Source organism: Amia ocellicauda, chromosome 8 (genome assembly GCF_036373705.1).
Source record: "Amia ocellicauda isolate fAmiCal2 chromosome 8, fAmiCal2.hap1, whole genome shotgun sequence".
NCBI classification, from domain to species: domain Eukaryota; kingdom Metazoa; phylum Chordata; class Actinopteri; order Amiiformes; family Amiidae; genus Amia; species Amia ocellicauda.
The window spans coordinates 22,711,027-22,737,848 of NC_089857.1; the positions used below are offsets into that span (position 1 = coordinate 22,711,027).

The 26,822-nt window shown below is 42.4% G+C and overlaps 1 protein-coding gene across 1 annotated transcript; it reads right to left on the reverse strand.

The window, feature by feature from the left end:
* Nucleotides 1-26,822, reverse strand: kiaa1328 (KIAA1328 ortholog). Its single transcript, XM_066710704.1, has 11 exons — nt 26,459-26,822; nt 25,584-25,619; nt 24,466-24,662; nt 24,017-24,114; nt 23,673-23,788; nt 17,476-17,600; nt 13,595-14,217; nt 12,563-12,670; nt 11,174-11,352; nt 10,936-11,041; nt 1-1,222 (listed from the first exon to the last, which is right to left on the reverse strand). The coding sequence occupies exons 1-11, from the start codon at nt 26,511-26,513 to the stop codon at nt 982-984; spliced, it is 1,884 nt and encodes a 627-aa protein (XP_066566801.1). The 5' UTR covers nt 26,514-26,822; the 3' UTR covers nt 1-981.

The following is a 26,822-nucleotide window of genomic DNA, read 5'->3' on the forward strand; positions in this document are numbered from 1 at the left end:
TTAACTAAAATAAATATTTAATATAAAAATGCAGGTTAGTACAGTTATTTGCATTGCCTACCAAAAAACATTGGAATAAAAGCAATCTTAAAAATGCAACAATTTGAATCAGTCATAATAAAAACAAATTGACATGTTATACAAATTCAATTCAAATCCAACACAACAAAACAGTGAAGATTCTTAGTGAATATATTGAAACACTTTGACAATTGTAATGCAGAATGAAACGAGCCCTGGTTCTTCCCTGTGCAGAAAAGCAGCAAACTGCACAAAATGATCAAGACAGACATTGATATTACACCATCTACACCTGTGTAACATTTTCCTGGCTACATATTGAATCTGAGAGTGAGGGTTTTACATATACTCTCCGACAGGGTATGAGTGTAGCATATTAATCAGACTGTCCTACAGGTGTGCCATGTTGATGGGGGGCTGACTGTGCAGGACATGAAAGTAGTTTAGTACATCTGCATAGTAGCGGCTTGCGGAACAGTCTGCTGTAAAGTTTGCACTGGGTTACATATCGAAGTCAGAGAAATCTTTCTTTTAATTTATTTGGACTTCTACCTACAAGGCCCTCCTCAGTGTCTGCAGACACTCACTGAAGCAATCCTGTCTCTGAAGTGCGTGCTGTGTGTGCAGTAATGATCTGGACAGCCAGTCTCTGAAGTGTTATCTCAGCAGAGCAAGTCTGTTCTGAGCAGCGCCATAGCGCTTCGTCTGCAGTGCTGTGACACACTCCGCTGTGAGGAAACCTGCCCGCCGACAGAGCGCTTGCTTGGGGAGGCTGTGAGAAAACTGTTATCTACTCTTCAGTGAAGCCTGTCAGTCGGCTGCTGTCTCTTTAGTGTTTATCTGAGGATACCTTTTAAACTAAGAGGATTTGGACAGAAGGTCTTGCAGTGATGAGGGTGAAGCAGGGGCACTCTTCTTGCCATTTAGTGCCCAGTCTTAAAGCGCTGCCCTGGGACATGGTCAGCAGATGAAGAAGATCTCCTCCAGAATTTGACTTTCCTGCAGCTCCTCCTCAGAGCCCACCTGCGCCGAGGAGATCCCCCAGGGAGAGCGAGGGGTCGCTGGGCCTCGGAAGGGCGGACGGGCCCGGGGGGTGGACAGAGTGGACTTCCTCTGGACAGAGTGCCTCGAGTGTCTGGGCAGACGGGGCTTGGAGACAGGACTCAGAGCTTCCAGGAGCTCGATAAGAGACGCATCCAAGCTGACAAAGCACACAAACAAAAGACAATCACGCTTAGTGGGCACATGTTTAAGTTTGACAGGTGAATCGCAGATCAGTCTTTCAATAAAGCGCAGACAGACGTAGCAGTGCTCAAACGCGGCCCGCTGAAGATATCTAGTACAGGGAAATCATCCATGATCTCCTAGTCAAAGGGGAGCAGCTGGCCGCAAGCTCCAGGTGACGGTGTACACAAGCAGGGCTGCATTTTGATAGATGACCGACAAATAGATTTAATGTAAAGATATTAAAAACACATAAATCTAATAAGGTACAATGGATGTGCTGTGTCCTATTGCAGCAGGCTTCCAGAAATTAAATTAGCAAAGCATGCAGGGTGAGTTCAGGCGAGGCAGGACTGGTCTGACCTGGATTTGCATACATGGCACACAGGAGAGTGTGAACATTCCCCCCCAAAAAAAGAGAAGAAAAACACATGAATGTAATGATTGGTGACACAGGTTTCTTGGCATTAATACCGATAGATCAGTATGCAGGCAGTCTTCTCCTGCACTTTAATATTTCAGGGAAGGAGAAAATCTACACAGTATAAGCGTGTAGCTAATGACTTTGTGGACCGAAGTTCCAAGGGCAGTCCTACTATAATAAAGATTAAGTTCCTGTTTAGTATTCTCCGGAGTTGTTTTTTCTCCCTAAAACAGGGAAAATAAACTATTTTCACTAAGCTGTTTTTATTAAAGAGAAGAGCCTCATTTTTCTTAAATTATTAATTCTGCAAGGCAACAAAAAGTTTATTGCCATAAAGAGCATAACCATTTGTGTACATCCTGCACTGCTCATTTTGTATACAGGTTTAGAAGCCACTTTTGCCAAGAGAAGAAATCTACTTCAGATTTGTGTAAATGGTCGGCAAGTGTGCCATATAAGTGGCACAATGGGGAAAAGGCAAGCGAAGAAGTGTTAGAGGCTGCTTACCCACCCACCCTGTAAAATAGTCAACATAAATAAATATATTAACTAATAGGAATTCAAAACCACATTCCGGCACCTGATAAATAATTCAACGGTACATAGACGGACAAGTAGGTTTCAGATTTAAAACATGAATTCTAAATCTCACTCTCTGATGTTGCCAGCAGAATTCCCCATTCATTTTAAACAGCATTGATTTGCATCTCTCCACTGCTGGGGTGCGCTGGCCACTTGTTGATGCCGACAGTCTACAGTCAACAGCTCCTTCAACCAACTGGCCCAATGAACTCCCCTGACCCCAGAGAAAAAGACCCTGACCAGTTGGTTGAGAGGCTGTTCTTCAAATACTAGGGTTTTATCTGATCGGTCACACTGATTGAATGCTGATGGCACACTGACCTGACCACACATTCGGTTCAATAAAGGGACCATTGTGCTCATTCTTTACCATTCTTCTATCTTCTGAAAAGACTACTTATCTGATTGAAGACGCTCATCACTGGCTTGGGTCTACCGTCTCCAGAGAAAGTTGCTGGTTGCAAATTTAAACACTTAAGAAAACTCTGCTACACAAGGCCCATTTCTCCACTGGTTTGGCTTCCTTGCTGTGCCAAAAGCACTCTCTGTTCAAAGCACAGATTGCTGCAAGGCTGCAACATGACGCAAGCCTCTTTCATTTAGCAACGGAAGGGAAAAATCCTCCTCCTGCCACATTGCTTTCTTACAGATCAAAAATGAAAACAGACACCTCCCCAACTGTAATATCCTGGCATTTCCCCAATATTCAACATCCAGACAAACTTTAAATGGTGGTTGACTGAGCGAGCGAGCAAGCGAGAAAGCAAGACGGCTTCAGGACCCGAGACACATTGGCAGGAGAGGGGAGAAATACAGAAAACTGGAGTCCCTGTAAGTTAATCTGTCTTATTCATTTGCTCTCCTTGCGCCTGTCAATATCTGTTAGGGGCTTTCATTCCGTGTTTGAGGCCCCGGTGAGGCTGCGCTGAAATGTGAGAATTTGCATTTTTATTTGTTGATTTATTTAACGGACAGCCTCTCAAACAGCAATCCATCACTGGGTGACACACTGAATATGAATAATGTATTTTATACCGCCGGTTACAATCTATAATAAGCAGGGGGTGGTTGGGGGAGGAGGGGGGGGTAGAAGGCAGCTAGGGTGGGGGGGTGTTGGGGCTCTGCGTCAGAATGTTAATGGCCTCGCAGTGTAATATTTATCGAAAGACTCGGCAGGCTTTATTGCTTTTTCAAGGTTCATCAGCAGTGGTCGTGGAACATTAATATCACTTAGGCCCAATCTCAATTCTACATCTCTCGTATGTTCGCAATGAGTCCCCAGGTTGATGACAGGGGAAGGGCCCTACAGAGGCGTCAGGCCAGAAAGCGCCTTGATTGATGCCCATGTGAGTGACCCACTCCGACCCACACCCATTCTGAAAAAGCCATATACAGCCCCCTCTAGTGAAAGAGGCATCTACACAAACACAAACACCTGCGAAAAACTAAAACCGCACAACCACGGAAGGATAGACATGCTTCCACAGAGAAGTTCTCACTAAAATCGCTCATTTGCACCGCCTTCATAATGTGTTGCACTGTTGCACACTTAGAGAGCTTCCTCTATAACCCATGGTCATTAATCACGGAGTAAACGGTGGCTTTGTACTACTCAGGGAGATAGCCTGCAAACTCTTGATCTCAGGTTAACACCCCTACTGGATAAAAGTTCAAAATAAATAAATAAATGCATACATACCTAAAATGGAAATGGAAAAGGCTGGCAAAAATATTGCTGCTGACAGTCAAAGTAATGTCAAATTCATCCATCAATCACTGTGCTCAATTAGAAAGATTCTCCTCAGTTGACAGGGGGGGTATAAAAACAAAGACTAAGAGCTCACCATTTATAAGGCTCATTCTCAATCTATAACCTCAAGGCTGGGAGGCGATCAGGGTTCCTGGCGGTTTGCAATTCGTTTATTGCTGTTGATTCTCCAATACGCTTCCTGCCCTCAGCGAAGTGAGTTAGCAATGAGAATCTCATTACGAACCGCTTAACTTGCCATCAATCATTAACCCCGGACGCCTGCCATCTCGTTACCTGCGCTCGCAGTGTGAGGAAGTGGGATCATTCTTATGTACAGGCGTATACCACTTTGCGCCAGTTTGCCCAGCTCAGTGGGCCCCTTGAACCACGTCTCTCAATGACTCTGGGGCATTTAGTATTCATGCCCATGTTAAATGCAGCGCACAGCAAAACTCGAAAAATCACACTGCAAAACAAACTTTGCGTTCAAACAGTTGTTTAGTGCGAGTTTCTCCCCTTTCTTTTCATTTGCTCTCCCATTAATGATTGATGTCACGCATGAATGGCCTACTCATTAAAAGCCAAAATGGTAATATAAAAATCCTATAAGGGTAAATATATACCCAGCATGTCAATTTCCATCGAATCAATACCTGGAGCCAATAGACCTTAGAACTCGGAGATACAAATAGCTCCTATTAAAGCCAATGAACTGGAGAGGTCTCATTAAGAGGAGCCCCAGTCAAATGCATGTGTTTTTAGGGGAGATTTAAAATTTTAAAAAGCTGTGTTTGCACCCTTTTTGAAGACAATGTGTTTACTCACGCAGAGATAGTTGTGAAGTCTAGTTTGTGAAGTTGCTTTTATGTTTTCTCCTGCGCTGCACTTCACATTGCACAAAAAGCCCAGAAGAGGTCATTGTGAGCAGATGTTCTCCATTTCCTTAAATATGCATTAACTAATCCACAGGGGGGCCCGTCAGGCAATGAAGATTCAGTCACAAAAAAAAGGATCAAAGTACTTTTATGGTAAATCTCTCATCTCTCTAAAACATAGTTCTCAAGTAAATGAGTAGAGTTGTTTTTCTTCCACATGAAACAAACAATAGTTTTATCCCTGTAGAATTGGAGCATCAATATCTCCAACGAATACAGAAACTACAGAAAGACTAAACAGAAAGATGGCCGCACACTATAGGAAAGAGGAGACTTCTGTGGTTCAGTGGGATAAACTACTAGGCCATGCTGTGAACGTTGGCGATTCACGAGGATCTTTCAAGGATTACAAATATTGCTGGTACAATTCCACTGCCTAATCAAATGGTTTTGTGCTTCTGTAACTTTTTATGCAGTGTGCTAGCCAAGTTCAAACCCTGTCCAGCCTGACCAGACACAGAATAGGTTGCCCGTACAATTGAGGGACCAACAAAGATGATCTTGACTACAAAAAATATATATGTATTAAACATCAACACATTGTTACCGATGTACGGCTGTTCTGTACAGATGGGATAATTCCAGCATCAGCCTCAGTGACAAACTGTCTCTGCAACCGAGTGATAGATGAAGAGGCCAGGTATTTAACCAACACGCTGACTGCCAGAGACACTCTAATGGAGTACATTCAACTCAGAGACTAAATCACTACAGAGGACAGAAAGGAATGCAGTTTCATGGCGAGAGATTTCAGTCACACAGAGTGGTTCTTACTTTACAAAACAGATACAAATTAGTGCAGCTCATATATATATTTTTTTTTTTAATGTAACAACAAACATCCCGCTGCTTTCAACTGATAATATACGAACACAAAACAGATTCTGTGCATTAACAAAGCCCAGAAAAGGCCTGGTCTGAGTATCAGTGTCTTGCTTTACATTTATGCTTTGGATTCTCCCCCTCTGATGAAAAAGAAACCCTTAAAATGGCATGCTCCATTGATTTTCTGAAATCAGATTCAGAATGAATAATGCAATATCACCTCCAAATGGTAACTACAATTAAATATTTATTAAACATAACTTTCACTGGTGCTTATTCCTTCTGCAACAATACTGCAGTTTCCACATCCTCTGCTTTACATTGATTATACGTTTATACATATCAAAGTATTTTCTGTGCATTGATTAACAGAATACTTGAAAAGAAAGTACTTTATAGGGAATATAGATGTGTGTGTATGTAGTACAACTTCATTACCTCTGGTTAAAATTAAAACTTCATAGTAGATGATTTAGTCATGAACTATTAATGAATAATTAAAAGTGATCAAACTCTTGTTTATTTCCATACATTTTTTGTTAATTACAGCAGACAAATTTGTAGTGAACACATTTTCAATGCTCCCATTTTGAATTACAAGAAACATTCACCAATGGTTTTCTTGCCGAGCTATTTTTAAACCTTAAGAATATTTCACATTAAGGCGAAAAAAAAAAAAAATTAACACATGCTGTCAGATTAATTACCTTTTTACTTAAAGGGGAAATTTAATTAAAAAATTTAAGCAATTCACATGGTTTCTCGAATTCATCCTGCTCTTCCATTATTTCAATAGAAATTCACATTCCCTTGTCATTAATAAAGAACTCAATTCAATTAAACCTACTGCAGGATTGCGCCACCTAAGCTAATGGAACTCAGCTTGCCTTCAGTGAGATATAGTGAATACCAAAGAAATCTTATTAAATAAAACTTAGTAGACATTTGGAGGCTTAAACGTAACAACTTGTAGCCTACAGATTAATTTTGCCAATACTTTCTTTCTGGTTTAAAACCCTGAAATGTTACATTAACCCATAGGACCAGTTCAGTGTGATAAGACACCTTTAAAGTTCAGTATGACCGCTAAAAATGTAATTAAAGTGGACACCTGAATCAGAGGTGGACGCAGCAGAGAGGAAGACCGGACAGGACACTGCAGCCGTTTCACAGAACATACATTATTTATACTACACTGTATTTTAACCTAAAGCAAACAAAATATAAACACTGAAAATATTAAGCCCACCATATAAACATTGCAAAATTAACCATGGTCTAACTGTGAAAGGAACGACACACATGATTCCTTCAGAACACAGGCACAGCCTTCATCGTTGAATATTGGACAACAGCAATACGAACAGTTGGCTAATGGGAGGGCAGACATTTCTGTAGTATTCGCTTATCTTCAGTGCCGTTTATTGTGGATTAAAATGAGAGTAGCATTAACAAAAGCCTCCTGATACGCAGGAGGGGAAAAAAATAAACCTTTGTGATCTGGAAAAGGAACTGTACAGTTGTATTAAGAGGAGAAGATTAAAAACACAATGACTCTCTATAATACACAGTTAATGGATTTAAAAAGCCAGCTGTAAATGGCTTAATCTCCCTGTTTTAAGTGAGAAGTTAAACGGCATCCCAAAAAAATGTTCTCAGCAATAAAAGGCTGTTAAGATCTACACAATATAACAAAAACTAAAAAAAAAAGTTAATTTTGTACTATAGTGATGACAGTCCATGTTTTCTATATCGAGAGGGGGGGACAAGAAACTAAAGCATTTAACTGCATTTTAACAGGCTGTCGACAAGTGTTTAGCGTTTAGTAAGTACTCAGCACATTCTGCAGCAGCCAGTTTTTTTCAATACTACAGATTACACAAAGACAGCATGTAAACAGCGCTAAGTCACAGCCATACAGGCAACCCCAACACAAACTCTACACTCTGTGTGAGGATATGAATACATTGGGCTAAATGACACATGAAAGGTGCAGAAATGGGACTGCCATCGAGTACTAAAGCCCAACAAGCCACACCGTTAGAGACACTGGCGCCTCTCACCACAAGCATGCTCCACACTTCTTATTTTCAAGAGTGTTATTTTTTAAGCTCGCCAAGATGGCAGAAAAGATGTTGCCGCACATATCACCACAAAATTACAGATAACTAGATGAGATAGCTTTTGCGCTTTTGTTTTATTATGTCTTCCATAGCTAATCACACTTTACTAATTGAATAGACTGCATATTCCTGCTAAAAAATTTTGTATTACACACAAAGTGTGGACAGAGTTGAACTCAAAACATTCATTTTGTTTTCCCCATATTAAGTGAACAAGGTTAAATCTAACCTGGCGTTTGATATGCTAACAAGCAAAGCAAAAAAAAAACTACTCAGTTCCCACTTTGATTTTTTCAAGAAATGCAATTATAGCCATATGTACAAAAAGAACAAAAGGACTCTTTACTTATTAATTGTGTCTGTCTCTACTGAAAACCAGCAAAATTAGGTTCAAATCAAACACAGCCCGTCTTCTATACTTTTCACTTGCAAAAGAATTTTGTAACACTGCACAGAGCAGAGTATAAATAAATAAATAGTTGTATGTCAAGAAACTAAGTGCAAATCCAAGAAAATGGCCTTTACTAGTGTTTAATGAAACTTCCCCTTAGCTGTACATTACAGCAACCTCAACTGTGAGCAGGAGCACCACTGTGCCTTAGACTAGATCAAGTTTAGGGGAAGTGTGCTGGGTGTCGTTATAAATCGTCTGTGGTCTGAAAGGAAGGCGCTGGCTAACAAGCAAGTAAGTGACATATTTAGTAAAGAAGTTGTATTTTTCTTTTAAAATGCTCTATGAGCCTTGCTGGTCTGTTTTGTGTAATTGAAGGGGGATAGTGACTGATGCCAGTGGCGTGTTGCTTCGCTGGTTGCTTGTTGCCCCTCCCCCCCCCTCTGCTGCATGTGCACATCGCCACGTTTCATGAGTTCTGCCCCAGTCATTCTTGAACAGTAAATCTGACCAATATTTTGTGCCTTTTTCCCTGCAATACATTTCCTGGGAAGACTACTGAAAGCGAATACGAATTTTACAATTTGCCCGTTCTCGGATCATCTGCATAATTTGTTATGTATTGCTGCTGCAGGGTGGGGTGGAATATGTATGTATTCACATATATACACACACACAAACAAACAAACTACATTTTTACATTATATTAACTAATTCTACTCTCTACAGATATTTTCTATGGAGGTATACTGCTAATGAGTACAAACCCTGCTCTGGCATGGTGATGGTCAATCTATTCGGTCCTCAGGGCTCTGGCACCCAAACTTAATTGTTTGTTCTTCCTTTCTCTTCTCTTGATTTTGCACCACTACAAGAATATCAACCAACTACAAGCTTGATCCATTCAATAACCTTCTGCAAGTGGAAAAATAAATAATCTTAATTTAATAAATAAATCATGAAAAAAGTTCATAAGCAAACACACTGGTAAGTAAGTGCAGCCCGTTATCTGTGGCAGACTAAACACTAACTGTAGTACCCGGTCCCACTGCGACGGCACACTGTTTATGTAAGACTATCAGAAGGAAAACAATGGAGGAGTAAAATGCATTTTGATAAACTTATTTTTTTCTTTCTTTTTTTGGAAAGCAATGTTATTCACAGCACTCATGCCTCCTGGGGAGTTCAGACTTTTTCTCTGCCAGCCTGCCTATCTTCTCAGAAGGATCGCATGCTGGGGTGACACACTACTGTCTCCAAGGCCCTGTTCCCTTTCAACAGGGTTCCTTCAGTCCTCAAGTGCCTAGAGACCAAGACCAGAGCGTATACCCAGCCCTGCTCACATTTAGTTAAAGGTGTTCAAATACACTGTGTGACTGAGAGGATAAATCTGCCTTTTAATTTCTTAAAACAATGCAATAGTCATAATAAAGATCAAAACTGGACACAGGTGTTACTGACACTCTGCCTCTGACTATAATAAAGTCAGATTTATACTTTAATCAAATAAACCCAGAATACCGGATTTTGAAAGCATTAGCAGTTATAATAAATACAATATTAGATATGGTTACAATACAGTTATTGTATAAATAAATAGACTTTATATACACATACAAATGTACATAAACACATAACTACTCAGAGACACAGGAGAATTATTAATTTCTTCTTAATGGTCGTCTGCATACAATCTACATTCACGACAAGCCAATCAGAATTGCTTCATTAAGAGAGAGTTGATGACCCCATCAGAAATGTTCTGAGAAATCACTTGAGGACCAAAGAGATATTCAGTGAATTTAGGAATACAGGTTGTCTTTGAAATGAACATTAACTCAGTTAGCACACACCCTGCTGTTAATGTGTCCTCAGCCTCATTTCTGAAGGATGCCTAAAAAACAAAAACACCAGCAACAGAGCCACGCACAGTGAGGCCATGAAACCAATCAGTGCATGAGATAAACACCATTACATCAACGCATCTTCCTTATAGTGCAAAGTTTCTCTCATTAAAATAAACTAAAAATACTTGGTTAAAAGTTAAATATACTTGGTGTATTTAAACAAAACAATCAGATGACAAGGCACAGTACTGTACGGAGGTCTGGTGTAGTATTCACTACTGAACAAGCACAGAAACCTCAGAGAGCCAGCCAGCACAGTCTCAGAGGCAAGGAAGAGGATTTCGCATGTAATCCTCTGGGTCACAGACAGCCATGGAAGTGCCACCAAAACATGGGAGATGAGAAGACGGGTCAAAAGGTGGATCAAGAGTTAAGCTGTGCTAATTTACGGTCAAAAAGGAGGCCACTTAACTGAGCACTGCAGTACTGTCGCTAGGCAACAGCAACACAAAAGCATGTGGACAATCCCTAAGCACAATGGATGCCAAAGTCAAAGTTCAATCAAGCCAAAATGACTGATGGCAACCGAGCAATTGCACCAATGCATTTCGTGTTTTTATATTTTGCATTCCCTCATTAAAGTGTATTTGTGCAGTCAGAGAGATGTAATTACAGTGTATTCTGTTGCTGGCAGGATATGCCACATCAAATAGAGAACATTAAAACTGCATTGACAATACCAGAGAATGACTTGAGACTAGTAAGAGGGGACGTCTTTCGGAACATAGCCACACAGGTTTGACAGAGGCTTACCAGGGATCTGGGTTCTTGGGGAAAATGGCGGTGGGCACAGGGATTGTCTGGCTCAATGTGAGTGCTGGAGAGGTGGCAGTATCCCTCCTGGTCACAGTAGGAGCCCCTGGGAAAAGGGACAGCAACACAAATGGGTGAGTCTGGAAAACAGGCACCAGATTGTCAATCTACTATATAAAAGCTTCCATAAGTACAGCCTGGCTGCCACTTTGGGTAGAGATCTCAATGCATTTATCACCCCTGGAGTGGCGAGGGCTCTCTCTCTGTGAGGCTGCAGGCTCCTCCTCCTGCCCAGAGAGGCTCCTCCCAGTTTGGACTGCTCTCTCAACTGGGTCCTCCGAAACACCAGGGGGAGCTCTAGCCTCCTGCGGCGACACCAGTCCACTGGGGGAAGTCCTTCTCTGCACCGAGGTCAACCTGGGGAAAAGTGCAGGGCACAGCTCGGTTCTCCATACATACTGGCTTCAGGTATGAGGAATGTTATATACATGCCTACTGCAAAAAAAAACTAGCAGTAAAACATTCCACTCAAGTCAAATTAATATAAACATACTGAATGTTTCTATGAGTTTAGGTCGAATGTGGAAGAGGGGAAAAATAAAAAAAATATGTATTTTTCTGTAGACTCATAATTCAATTCAACAATTCAAACAAATTGATGAGCCTTTTTACCAGCACAGTGCTTACTGGGACACACCAAACAAACATGGTGGTCTCCTGGTACACAAGCCTGTGCTCCTGATGTAAACCGAACAGAATGCAGAGTGAGGAAAAATGTGTGTGTCTCTCTCTCTCTCCCTCTCCCTCCCTCCTACAGTACAATGGAAACTTAAGGAGAATCCCAGTGGGAATGGTGACACTTTATGAAGAATGGATGTCACTCTGAGACACGGGAAAACAATTACCTGACTTAGCAGTGCCCCCCCCCCCCTTAATTTCCTGTGACAAAAATCAAGATTGGTATTCTATTCAAACAAACTCCCAACACATAGTAAGTCAGCAAGCCCAGGGAGAACTGAATTATTTACGGCTTCCATCTGAATATTTCTTAAGGGAAGGCAAATTTAAGCACCTTTAATTTCCTCTAATTATGCCAAATTTGCACATTAATTGCTGCTGATCATTAAGCAACATTACCCCGTGACAGGCTGTCACCCTCGCGATTTCACCATCGTTTCACTTTCTTTAATCCGTCATGTTTGCTGTTAAGAGAGCAAGACGCAGTCCCACACAGGCAAGAGCAGAGGACTGTGCAAGAGGAGGCCACTGAGCCATTAAGAGCACCTGACTGTTATTATTGTTTTAAGCCTGACTTCTTATTGTTTTGGCATTTTTTCTGTATTCTTCAGAACTCACGAACATCTAGCATTTAGATCCCAAGAACTTGTTCAAAGGTCGATTTTCGAGCTGACTGGCACTGTCCACCACAGTTAAAGCCAGGGAACGAAATAGTCTGGACTAGGTAACTGTACCTGAAAAGCAGATGGGGCAGACCTGTGTCCATTGATAAATCATTCAGCCCTGAGCTTCAGAAAGACGTTCAGTACAGACATGTGATATAAATCAGATAACATTTACTGTAAGTGCTGCAGAGTAAGCCTAACTACGGCAGGTCAGTGCCCCATACCCGAGTCCTGCGGCGGTGCGGTCAGCTGCACGTGCCTGCTCCTGTGTCTCAGGCACTAAGGCTCCAGAGATCGAGTCCTCCAGCTCAGCCACTGCAGCATCCTGAAACCTGAACAGATACACAGCTTCCCTAGGTCAGTCCCCTTCAGCACTACAGTTCACTGGAACTGACATGATCTAATGTACCTTCAAGGCACTGAAAACCTCTCTTTGTAAGAATGCACATTTATTCACAAAACATGCAAAGATGTGGGAATCCATCAAGTATCATTCTGCAAATAAATCAGAAAGGGGAAAAAGTGCATGGCTATCGATATCTTGTATATGAATGTAATCTCTTTCATAAATAAATTCATATATTTTTAAACACTTGATTTTCAAATGTATGCAGCATACAAATAAATATGTAGAAACTAAAACCTGTGAATATAATTTCACACCACTTATTTTAGATTCTTTTAGACCACATTATTTTAAATACTTTTTCAGTAGACTTGGTCTGAGAAAACCTCATGGTCGCTTTTAATGCTTTGAGTGGTCAGAAACCCAAGAGCAGGCCTCTCAGTCTTCATTTTGTCAGTTCCTCGAGGGAGTGAAAAGTTATAAAGCCATCAAATCTGTAGTCTTATGAATTTGGTATAAAAGTGACATTTTCAATACAGTTCATCTTGAACTGACATTCATTTCATCTCACCGTTGGATACTCTGAGAGAGAAACTCATACTGCTGTTGACTGTCTATACAGTCTAAACACACAGTGCATGTCATGTGATAAGGAATCAGCGCATTGGAAGAGCTGGTGAATTGCTCAGTGTGTGGAATACAGCATGCTGTCCACGTTGTCACGGATACAACATAATTGATGTCCCATGCAGGAACATGTCAGTCCGACAGACATGTTTTTAATAAATCTGAGCAAACGGCATTTAGTGTGCGCGTGCGTGCATGTGTACGTGTGCACGTGTGTGCACGTGCGTGTCAGTGCCTTCCCCAATTCTACAGCAGAGCGAGGCTGTGGGCTCTGGTGCCATACCTGCTGTAATCCAGGCGGGACTGCTGCAGCTGCCGGTGTTGATGGAGCAGCTTCTCCTCCTGCTGGGCCAGCAGGGCCTGCAGCCGCTCCCGCTGCACCTCCAGCTCCATCTTCTGGAGCAGCAGCTTCTGCCTCCTGTTGTCCCACACACTACCGCTGGGGTTTGCAGCATGCCGGCCCGGTGGCTCCTGCAGTCCATTGGCCCCCCAGGGAGGCACAGTGGTCGGGTGCTGGGGCTCCCTGTGCTGGCGAGAGCAGTGACCCAAACGTGGTTCGGTGGACCCAGAGCGTGTTGGCATCCCATCCACAGAGCTCCAGAGCAGCTGGGAGGGGCGGCCCAGCCGTGGCTCACTTCCACCCATTTGCGGCCTCCACCCCTGTGCCGGAGGCTGCTCAGCTGGCACACCCCCTCGCTCACTGTCCTCTGACAGGCGAGGGTTAGCAGGAGAGCAAGAAGGGATGGGCCCCCGTCTCCTAGTAGAGCTCGCCAAGCTGTGCTCTGTGAGGGAGGCAGTGCCAAGCATGTTCCCTCCGCTTCCCCCTCTGGGAGTGGGCAAACCTAGATAAGAGCCGTCCAGAGCCCCCCGGGGGAGCACAGGGGCTCGGTTCGCATCACAAGGCAGCTGGAAAAAGCACACAATAAGAAAAGAAACATTTTAAATGAGGTGAAAACATCCAAACCTTTCAGATGAGCTTCACACACAAAAAGTCAAGCTCAGTTTTACCATCTTCCAAAGAAACAACTGAAAAACCGTTCCTGAAGATTGATTTTTGAAATGTCAAACATGACTTTGAACAACACACAGCAGATCTAAGAATTAAAATCTGAAGACTCTGTTCTTTACAGAAGATGAAACACCTAATTATTTATTTAAAAAAAAACCTGTAAACATCTGATTTGATTTTCTCAGGTGGAGAAAACACAATCAATAAATCTAGGTATGAAGAAAATGTTTGTAACAGGTACATTTCTCCACACTGGCCAAATGGAGACAAACCCTTAACAAAATCTGAACCCTGGGTTTGATTAAACCGCAGGCTCTATACATGCTGAAAGGAAAGTACCTCTCGGGAACACACCGACTACTATTGATTCTGTCGCCTGTGGCTTCTGAAAGTGGATTCAGTCCGAGGCACTCGAAGGTTAGTTAATCCTACTTGCCACACCCAAATTAATGCTGATCTATGGAAACGGGCTGCGCATCTGTTTTTCTCTTTTTTTTTTTTTTTTTTCCTGACTCCGAATTTTCTGATGACACAACTGCCCACCTTTGGAGGGCTACACAAAGCAACACACACGACTGGGAATTAAGCTACAGACAAGCAGCAGTGACGGTGTGTCATCTGTTTCGCTGGAAGTGTCCTGGGGACTAATAAGACAAATGAGTGGCTGTTATCCTGCATGCAAAAGTGTTTAAACAACCCTAGGAGGGCAGGCTGGCGTCCTGACTCCGCGCTTGTCGCCGGATCCCTGCGTCTCGTGTTCCTGCCAGTGGGTTGACAGGTTTGCACTCCCCCTGTCTGGGAAGTGGCTTGTGAAGAGCAGCCTGGGGATAATTCGGGATTTTAATGAGCGGCTGTTAAACACAACAGAAATGTGTTCAGCTTCCCCCGTTTGGTACACAGCCAAACAAATAAGGACAGGATGTGGTTTATAAGTGCTGCGCGCAACCATGTGCATCGGTGTGCAGGTGCGCGGGCGCGTATCCTTGAGCTCCTCTTCGAGCAAGGCAGGGCAGTGGGCAATTTCTGAAGCCAGAAGAGACTGGCGTTATACAGTGAACAGGGCTGGGAGAGATCACAGGAAGAACAAACACCCTGATGGGAAAGAGTCCCAAGCCTACAGGGGTTTACCATCCAGCCATACAGTGTAAAAAAAGGCACACAAACACAATAATCATTCATCAGCTTTGAACCCACACAACTCCAAAAGTCTTTGACAGCCTGTGTCTGTGAGACTGCATTGGGATGGACTGCAAAAGACACTCTTCTCTAAAAAGGTCAATAGTGTCAGAGGGCATTCAGAATCAGACTGGGTTACTGGATTTTAAACACCCTTCCTAACTCTGCAGGTCCTTCAGTGCATGACATTATTTCCATCAGATTGGTGTATGTCTCATTTAGAGGTAGTACAAATTGTTCTCTTCCTGTGTATATCAGTGGCATTATATGCCAAGTTTCACCGTTTTCCCTCCGTTCTTCTGGTATTTATACATTGGCTTCAAATAGTGATTTTCTCCCTGGTCCAGTGCATGCATAGGACTTCATGTAATAAATCCTCTACACTTTGTTCCAGGACTTACTGCATTAGATGGCGCTTAATAAAAAATACACTGAGACCACAATCTATTTATTTATTGAAAGTTATTCAAATCAAAAACCCTCCAGTGACTTCAAGTCAAGGTCTGTTTGATACGTGGGACTGGCAGTGAGAGGCAGTCTTGCGAAGAGCTGTGAACACCCCCCACACCCCCCCCACACACACACACCACACACCAAGAACAATCAGCTAGCCAGCAGCAATGAAAACAGACAGAGCAATCAGGCAGATGTGTAGGTGATTTTGGGCTTAAAAATATTAGAAGCAGGCAGTAATTGCTATTGGCATTCAGTCCTGCATCGCTCAACAGAAAATGTGCGTCTCTCACTGCTTTCAGTGTTTGGGAAGGGTCGACTCCCACAAGGCCACACCCCAGCAGAGCCTAGAGCATAGCCACCAAGTCCTGAGCAGGACAAGGTGGAGGCCAAATAAGAGGACAATTCTGAATGGACAGGCGGGGTAACCTACACATTGAAGACAGACTACACACTACAGGGCAACCTTAAGCCCTGACTCACCGAGGTACAAGACTGGTAAGGTGTTTGGAACAGATTGGGGCATCCAATGTATTCAGCATCCAATATAATGGTCTATTTATTCTTCTCCCATTCCAGTAATTGGGTGCGTTACAAACAGAATCGCAACTGCACAGACTCTCTCAAGTCCGCTAAAGACCAATGTTGAAAGGCAAAATCCCAGCACTGGCGCCGTCCTAGGAGCCAGTAAAATACGGCACACACACCCCCACACGCAGGCCGGCAGACAGACAGATAGATAGGGCCGATGGAGAGATTGATGCTCGGCACACAAGAATGTGCCGCATTTAAATTTCTAATGTTATCAAGCTGTGCTACTAATACGAGTTCGGAGACACGGCCAGGCAGTTAATCACCACAGCTCAAAGCAATCAAGACAGGACAGCGTCTGGTCAGCGCAGAGACGCAGGAAATTAAAAGTGAAGCAACAGGCGCAGCTGCACTCCCCACGACTCAATGCGAAGAGCAACCCACTGAGAAATGACAGTTCCCTTCATCTCAAAGTCACCGCGGAAGCGGTGCACATTTTACGGCCTATATTTCCTATTAGCGATCGTTATAAAAAATAAAAATAAAAAGATACCGCACTGACACCACAATATGGATGTGTCTGAGAGTATGTCAGTGTAGGAATTATACAGTTGGGACAGTAGCTCAGCATTAATATTGATGCCCCACACAGCAGAGACAGGGGGGGAGAGAAGTAACCTTGACTGTACACGTTTAACCAGTTGGTGACTCCGAAACAACAACAAAAGTCCCATAAATAACCAGTGTTGACAGCTCTACTAGCACAATCGCTCCAGAGGTTTGAGACAGATGAAAGTCAGCCATGCTCCCAAACTGCAGATTACAATACACTATACCCATGCGTTACTTTTAACTTTTCATTTCCCACTGTAGAGACAAGTAACCAGCCTTCAGAGGTTCTGCATCTATGAAACACTATCACAGTACCATCCAGTAATCAGATGAACATTACGTTTTTGTTTTTTTGACCAGGAGAGTGAGAGGGCATGCCTTACCTGCTGGGAGGACTGGGAGCTGTTGAGCTGGGAGATGGAGCGGTTCAGTTTCTCCTGTTGCTGGGACAGGTACTGCTGGTACAGGGCAAGCAGCTCCTGACACTCTCGGTACTGTTGCTGCAGGCGTGAGCAGGAGGGGCGGTCAAGGAGCACAACAGAAATGGGTTCGTCTCTCGAACACACGCACACAGAGAAACAGCTGAGCTTCCCCTAGGAATCCTGAGTGACCGTGCAAGAGCAACTTCCCAAAGGCGGAAACACTTCAACCGCATTAAACTTCTGATTTTACCCTGAGAACACACAGACAATTTCATTCTTAATATTCATTTGACCAGATTCTCTACACTATTGTTTCAAGTTTTGGCTTCTTTCCTGCAGTTTTACTTGAACAGAGCTGCGACAGTTTCTATAGAAACAAAGAGGTTTCACCCAAAAAAAGGGATTCCTTCTTAGTTAAGTGCTCACTGACAAATTGATGTTTAGCATTAAATTATTAAAGTCTCATTCTTCTACTAAAGTAGCAAAATGTTGCAATCAAGTCCAATTTAACCCCACTTTTCTGTTGTTAATCTGCTGCATTAATGCACACGATCACTCTGTTTATGCACACACCACTTTGGCATTAGGATGCAGGCTTTCTCCAGGCGTGTTTTTCCCCCTCCCCTCTCCTTTCTCTGCATGTTGCTTTAGAGATAAAACACTTCATAAGTAATACATATAGATCTGGCATTATCACTGCAGGGCACATTCCACATCAGCCCCCTGTAATATGAATAATCAATTTTAAAACTGAAAGGGGGAACAGTGCGTTGAAATCCCTATCAGCATGTGTCCCTCAGACAAACGTCCTTTGTCTCACAATTCTGACAGAATTCACTCTTGCTGGGATTTAGCTGTTCAAGGACATCTCAATTAGATACCAGCCGCCATACAGAGAGACACTTCATCATTAGAAGAGGGCAAAAAATATTAAAAAAACACAACACGAAAGAGAAAGAAAGAAATCAACATTTCAATCAAAGGAGGAGTTGGGTTGTGCGTTTCTCGGTAGGCAGGCAGACACGCAGTCAGATTCCAAAGGCAAACTTTCCACAGAGTTCCTCTTCAGGGAGAAAGTGAATTAAAAAGATTACAATTAAAAATACATCCAGTTAATATCTTCAAAAGCAAAGTCTACCATCCCTTTGTAGAGACATTCCTTTGATTATTAATATCAGCTCAAGCAAAGTTGCTTAATAAGAAGAGGAGAAAGCGGCCTTGGCCTTTTTTTTTTTTTTACAGCTCTGCAGCCTCTGCAAGTTTGAAAGAGTGTCCTTAAACTGCCAACTGGTGACACCCAGCAGGAAAAAAGAACAACAAAAATCCAGTTAAGCAAATATGTTCCAATGATTTAATTGATAGAATGACAACAGGAAGACCATGCTGCCCTTGACTGTTGTGCTTCACTACCTGAGAGGACACTAGCATTAAGGTCATGAAATCATTGAAAGGAATACATTTAAAGCAGGCTGATAACTGCAAAAGGATACCTGGCAGATTTCAGGAAGGTCATAAAAGTTAACTGAATAAAGACAGATTAAAAAAAGATACAAGGAAATGCTTTTGGTTTGGTTACATTGTTCTTTCTTTTTACACAGCTGATGGTTGGAATATCTTGTCAAACCATGTCCCTGAATCCAATACACTGGCAATTTTTCAGATCCAGTTAGCTGTCATGCTAGGATCACTTACAATGACAGGTTCTGAGTAGGCCGAGAAGGGCAGTTCCTATTCTAGACTGTGCTCAGACAACAGCTGCGGGGGACTCCAGTTCTGGTAAGCATCACCGAGAGCACACAATGTTTGCACTTTTCAGCTGCTACACGGCTGTTAGAGATCAGAGGAGGGAGGGGAAGTCTCATCAGCAATTATTTAACATCCAGAACTAGCAACTTGTGTCAGTGCGCCTCGGTATCAGTGTAATGACCAATCATGTGCGCTAACTCAACTAGCAAGAGCATTCCCCCTGGGGACCGTCCGCAATGATTAAGTATAAGATGCCATATAAGATCAATGTGCTGCTGAAATGAACTAATCAACAAATGAATAAAACATACGTTTATACAAGCAGCATCCCACAACAGCACCCTGGCCACACCAACAAAACACAACAGCCCTCCAACCCCACAGTGAGAACCACTGCAAAAAGTAACCAAGACACAGAACCCTCCGCTGATCTCAACAGAGCTAAAAACACTTCGGTTTTGGCTTTTCCATGCTGTATTAAGGTTTACTGACAGGGAGTGTAAAAAATAAGTAATTTAGCCAAGCAGAAGGCATTGTTCTTCACTAATGAAACACCAAGTTCAGGACCGTTTTATAAAGCAGCGGCTATTGCATCTGGAAGTTAATAAGGACAGCAAATCTAAGAGAAAAAGAAAAGTTAATAACATAGCTCATGACATATAATGACACCAAGAAAAGCGAGAAATTAAAAAAATCTGAATATGTAGATGAAAACTTTCCTTCAGCAAAGTGAAATGCCCTGCTTCACATGTTCCTCTCCAGCACAGCCTACGAAGGATTTAATCTCACTCTGAACCTGGAAATTATTAACGGTGCACTATCTTGATCCTGGATTAAGCGGTGTTAAATCCAGGATTGATTTAGACTAGGAAAATATCCACTAAAGAAGCAAGCAGAAAATGTCTGCTGCTCCAAGATTAAAGCATAATATAGCCTAATCCTCGATTTAATCTAGGATCGTGATTAATCCAGGTTGCAGCAAAACTGGCCTTTAAACTAATTTCACACATAACAAGATTCTGGACGAATTAATTAACCAGCAGGCCCCACTTTTCGAAGGAAATACTCTGCGTTATTTTTAATGACATCGGAGAAGACAAAATGCCACAATCCAGCCCTCATCTCTCTCAGATTTTAATTAGTCACACAAAAACAAGCATCTTGCATTTTTTGCATTGCATTTTCAGGGTTTCCTTAAATAAAAAAAACTGAGATGTGCACATGTGGGGAATATCTCATTATTTTTTTATTCCTAAGTAGCGAGGAGACATTTGAAAAGCTGAAGAGTATGAATTTTAGGCAAAACCCCACTCCTGCTGGCTTCTTGGGTCTGCGCCAGTCTGTCAGACACTCAGACAGGCCATGGTGTAAATACTTCACCCCATAAAATCAATCTGGGAACGAAAATGAAAGGACTCACAGCTGACAGCTACGCTAATGACAGACGGCCAGCTCAGAATTAACAAGATAATGCCACAGCACCCATAAATCTATACCAACTAACTTTTCGCACTATCACTTATTCCTTATCTGCGTGTTGATTTTCTTCCACTGCACCATTTTTTTTCTAGCCTATTCTCTGCTGGCCCAGAAGCCATCAAAGTCACCATAGCTATTCCACTCAGGCTATACAACACTATTAAACTCCCCCTACCAGTGAATCAGTTTCATCGCACTGGACAACCACCTGCCATTGCTCTTCGACAGTGTTACACGACTTCAAGGCCAGAACAGATTTACTTGCTCTCCCAAATCAAAGTTTTCTTTTAACACTTTCAGACCCAGCAGTCAACAAGGTTCACTGCCAGAACATCCAAAAATGGTGAAAGATACAGACTATACGAATTAAAATTATCATCAAAAACCAGGTAAATATCACTGATTAGTTCAGTCTTACTTGTTTTCATAGCAGTCAGGGAGATTTAATAAAACAAATAAATATAATTAGTAATCCTTATACTATTTAAACCCTCAGAAGTATTGTATTGTTTGGCTTTTTGGAATGGATTGGAAAAAAAAGCTCATTTTAAAATTTTATCAGCACAGAAAATAAAACAATGAATACAGAACAGGCAGATCTGCAGCTACAAAACTGTACCCCATCTTAAACAGCAGGAGGTTATTTACAATGCACAGAGGAATAGCTGCAAAAACAAGCTTTCTCTTAAAATACTCCACAGAAATGACATTTACTTCCATACATATTTTAGTGAAGGTTGATGGTTTTTGAACTTTGGATTTCCAAAGGGAAAAACATCCCTGACCTCCCTCATTGCTTATGTGAAAGAAGAGTAGGCAGGCATAGTCCATATTTGTGGGGTTGTTTTAAGATCAGCATTTTAAACGGCTGCAAATTCAATGCAGCCACTGTGGGTTCAGAGGAAAGACATAAATAGACAAATATATATATTCTGTTGCTCTACCGCCACCTTCCGGATCACTACTGATGTCTCTTATTGAAAGCCCTCCTTAGTTTAACTTGTACTGCGACTTGCTCTGAAATTCATCTTTTTGTGAATTTTGGAAGCTAAGTGTACCAGGCTATCAATTTAAAGTGTGTTGACGTCCAGTATCTATGATTTTATTAGCCTCACTGTAAACTATCAGATTCATTGTTTTTTTTTATTTATTTATTATATTGTTTAATATAATCACACTACGCCAAGTTCTAACGATTTTCAGATGGTGCCCACCAATTCATTGACTGGTGTAGTGCAGTTGGAGAAGCACTCAATTACCCTACAGTTCATTGGGAATAAATCAATGCAGGGATCAGCACATTGGTATTAGCAAAGTGTTAAACAGTTAATATCTGCAGCATTTCAACAGACCTCCTTTAACTGTGCATTGAGAACGGACATCAGCGCGGAATGACCTCTAGTGCTGCCACCACTACTGACTACAGAAAATGTCCAGTCTGTAATATCTATTGTTACAAAATCTTCTAGCAAATGCCCTTATCCAAAGCAACTTAAAACTGCTACTATACATACCCTTTTTTCCTTTTTTTTTCCATAGTTATCCATTTATACAGCACGGTTTTTACTGGAGCAATCTAGGTACAGTACCTTGCTCAAGGGTACACCCACTGGAATTGAACGCACAACCCTCCACTAATCACTACTTCTGGATAAGTTGGAAGCATACCAGTACTTTTCTAATTAAGCTTTAAATGACCTATATATTCATGTTGCTGCATGTTCTGCATTCCACAATGAGAGTCCTGTAATTTTTGGTTTCCATGCTACACATTAGTCATCATAGAAAGAAAAAGGGCAAAAGTGATTTAATCCAGAAGATTAAAATCCATGAATTGATGCATCAGGGTTGAAGTGAGCCTTCTGGGATCAGCCCTAAACTCAGACACTAAAAACATAAGAGAATCATTCTCCTTTTACCCAAGGCTGTATCCTACAAGAAACCGAGCATAAGCTGGTAAACACTGCCCCCTGTAAGCTGCAACATGCCACTACAGGTCAGTTTGCTTCCCACTTCACCGTATTTATGCAGGCTGCACGGGAGTCTCAGGATGTCTGTACTCAAGCCAAAAATGAACTGAAATAGAAAGGAAAAAAAAAAAAAACTAAGACCTGAAGAAATCTTTAATGAGCTTCCAGATAACCCTGACCTTGGGATTTCATAAATCCAGGGGAGCACAGTGATTAAAGAGCTTAGATGCCCGTGTACCACGCCCACTCCTGCCCGCCCACATGCACACTATCACACGCGCTATCGTAGGCAAAGACAAGCGTACCAGCGAGTTTAAAAAACATTAATTTAGTAAACCACGGGGCCCGGCCAAGGCTAGGTAACCTATACACCTCGGCAGGGCTTTGCTCGATGGTCACTGCTGGGGTCAGTTGCAATTCAAGGCCAATTCAATGCTGGAGATTAGAGAATTACAATTAGAGAATTGTAATTGGACTTGACTAGACTGAACAGACGTGGAACTGGAACTAGAAGTGAATGTAAGAAACCAACCTGGACGCTGTTAAAGGTTTCAAGCAAACCACTTCCACAACACTGCTTGGCAATTGTTCCCAAACCCCATCACTATCAAGAAGAATCTCCTAGCTTCAGTCTTCAATCTGCTACTTCAATTTCATTGCCTCTGGTCTGTTTGTGTGCTACCCGGGGCAGCTACTGGGGTTAGCATTAGATTGTCAACTCCTATTTAATGTTCTGCGGAGCAAAATGAAACCCAGCCCAAAGCTCCCATATTAAACAAATCCCTTTAAGCTTTGTGCGTGTGTTAAAGACCCGAAGGCCCTACAGGCAATAATGTTCAACGCCATCACAAATATGCCCACTTCTTAACAAAACTAAATCAATGGATCCCACCGCAAAATACCTTGTGGTAAAAGCACTACAAAATTAAATCAAGCTTTCAGACGGCGGTTATAGAAGGATATTCTCCCTCTCCTGGACAATGAGCTGGTTCTGCTCCTCCAGCTGCTGGATCTTCTTCTCAAAGGACTCCTGCTCCACTCTGAGTCTCTGCACCGTCTCGTCCTTCTCCTCACTCACCCTGCAGCACAGACACAGACACTGTACTGACACCGCTCAGGTTGACAGACCAGCACACACAGGCTAGAGGGAGGCTGCAAGGAGGTCTGGGTAATCCAAAAGTCACTTTCCTCTTTTTTTTTTTTCTTACATGAACTAAACTAGACTAAACCCATACCTATAGACCCGCTCACAGCACACACAGTATTAGCCTGGCTCTTTACTGCAGCTGCTATTATCAGCGTAGTACCTGGCCAGCTCCTGGATGAGGTTGGCAATGCGTCGCTTGTCCTCGGGGCAGAGGTCCTTCAGGGAGGCCGCCCTGCTTTCCGCCGTCTCGGATAGTGCCTGCTCGAAACATGTAAGAGCCATTACTGAGCTTGGAGTGCACAAACAGAAGGAAAAAGGATGTCCTGTTTTACACTGCAAACAAGAGCCTTCAGTTATATAGTGCCGTCTTTTACTTTCCTCTATGCTAAGTGGCTGTGCTGTTTTGCGTACATCGGTGGTTCCCATTTCAAGCCTACAGAAACCTTCTAAACGTATGAGCAGCACACCAACCCTTCCCAAACCCACCCACCCACCCACCGACCTTATTATTATTAATTTGTTATGATATGCCAACTTTGTGACAAACGGGTAGATCCTAGATTTAGAAATAAATAAAACGATACACGACGTGTCCGAATGGAGTCTAACCTGGTGTCCTGCCAGGCCTGCTGGCGGCCCCGGGGCCCTGTGGCTCTGTGGACTGGTGCAGCTCTGGTGAGGCATCTTCTGGTAGGCAGGGGCAGTCTGGGAGAGGAGAGCAGAGCCCTTCCTCCTACATACCCTCTCCTCACTGCGGGCGACTTTCACATTCAGCCCCATTCGCAGGTTTGCTTCGTTTGTCAAGCCTGCAAGCACAGATGCACACATATAGTAAATATTACTGCTGGGTTGAGATCAGCATGCTACAGTACTTTGCGCAACAACCCTTAAATTCAAGGAACGTTTTATGTCGAAAATCACAGGGAAACGCACCTTAAGCTGTTTAACGTAACTGGCCACTGAGCCAAAAATGAATGCGCCTCAATTAACTCTTAACCAGTTCAGCGATCTTTAGTTGATATGTGTCAGAAGCAAACATCCAGCTGATAAAATGGGAAAAGTGAAGCTTTGACCATATTTGCACTCTGAGGCAAGGGTCTGATGTCTGTATTTGGAGACCAACATTAGCTTCATCCTCCTTTACTGCAAGGAGCCTCTTCTGGGGACACACTGGATAGAAGACTGGAGGTTTCTTCAAGACATTAATTTAGTTATTTACATCAACTTGGGTTAGGTTTATGCAACGAAGAGTAAACAGTAAATGGAGCGATACTGCCCTCTAGTGGCAAGAAACATCCAGACTACGTTATTTAAAACCGCCTGTGTTTTTATACTAAGAATACTTCCAATATCTCGTGTTTCAGGAAGCATGGAGTACTGGAAACACACAATTATGTCATATAAAGGAATAGTTTATAATTACAGATTCATTTTAAAGCTGCACCAAAACGTTATTCCTGATTAAAATATACAAAATCATTATACAAAACGTGGGGAGATTGTATTAAACAACTTCACTGTATATCAGTTGTCAGGTAATTGCAATGACACAATAAAGAGAAAATGACTAGTTAATTAACAGTGGTGTACTTTGCTAGGGACCACTAAAAAGGATCAAATACTCCAGTGATGAATCAATGCAAACTGTCAAACACCTCAGCCAGAGGTCTCAGAAAATACAATCCAAATAGGATAGTCTTTTAGTTCAACACATACAACTCACATACCTGGGATAAATACCATGGGCTGGTCTTCGTCAGATGCTGTAGGATACAGAATCAAGGGAAATGACGGGAATGGGTATTATGAAATATGACAGCTGTCCTAATGGTTTCCAGGATAAAGCTGCAGAACAAATGCAAACAGCGCCCCTGCAATCCCACAATCCCCCACTCCCAGCCAGCGACTCGGCTAGCAGTGTTATTCTGCTACAGTATTCTTCCAAACTACAGTGCAATGTAGCCTCCATGTTGGCATATTTAGTATTTCTACATAAAAATGTGATGAACAGCAATACTGCAGCTAACTTAAGTGACAACGTAAATGGCCTGAGGTGCGACTTCCATATATTTACAAAGCAACCCGTTACGACACGCATAGGAAATATAGCAACGTCAAGACGTCGGTTTGATTTGGTTATATTAATATTAAAATGTTGGTTTTCCCAAATTAACACTTCTTCACTTTCAAATTGAGTTAAGTACTACTGACACAAGTAATTACGTGACACGAAACATATAAATAATGTCAAAGTGTAAATCGCGTCGTGTCTAACTGCTTACACTTAGTTACAGTTAAACCTCGTATTGTCGCATTTAACGAACACAATGTCCGATTATTTATTTTAAACCTAGTCTCACTATACCCTTACCTTTCTGCGAACCTGAGTTACGGTGTGTTTTCTTCTAGTTTTAACATTATTTGAGCAAGTGTAGCTGGTTAGCGTTTCTTATGAACAATGGCTTGAACGGCAAAGTTGCTCTAAGGTTTTATTTTGCCATGCGCTGAAATGACAGTGACGCTGCCGATAAATTAGGGCTTGTACAACTGTATACATCAAAATGAACTGTTTTTCAACTAAGTTGTTGTTTATTAAGGATACTGTCAGCAGTCCAATAAATTCCAGCAGCAGCTCCGCCGCCAGCAACATCCGCCATATTGAAACAACCGCCACTCCCAGCGAGCCAAGCGCTGCGGCGGGATACCACGTCCCGCCTCTCCCAGGGGGAATGATTGGCTGTGTATCGGATTGCAGAGCCCCGATTGAGTTAAAATCCTGTAAATCATTATTACGCGATTCCTGGGATTGTGGAGTCTGGAGTTTTTTTATATATATTTTCAGACTACAGTTCCCATTGTTGGCTTCATCACTGCAATGGATTGTGGGAATTGCAGTTCCCTGGCCCTGATCTTTGCGGCAGAATGCTGGGAACAACCCAAATAAACTACAGTTCCCAGGTAATGTG

Excerpts from the sequence above, each read along its gene's own strand:
- kiaa1328 (XM_066710704.1), bottom strand. The coding sequence starts at position 26,513 with ATGGCGGATGTTGCTGGCGGCGGAGCTGCTGCTGGAATTTATTGGACT. Across the intron at positions 24,663-25,583 it reads GCCCATGGTATTTATCCCAG|GCTTGACAAACGAAGCAAAC; the intron begins GTATGTGAGTTG and ends CTGTGCTTGCAG. Across the intron at positions 11,042-11,173 it reads GAGCCCTCGCCACTCCAGGG|GGGCTCCTACTGTGACCAGG; the intron begins GTGATAAATGCA and ends CCCTTTTCCCAG.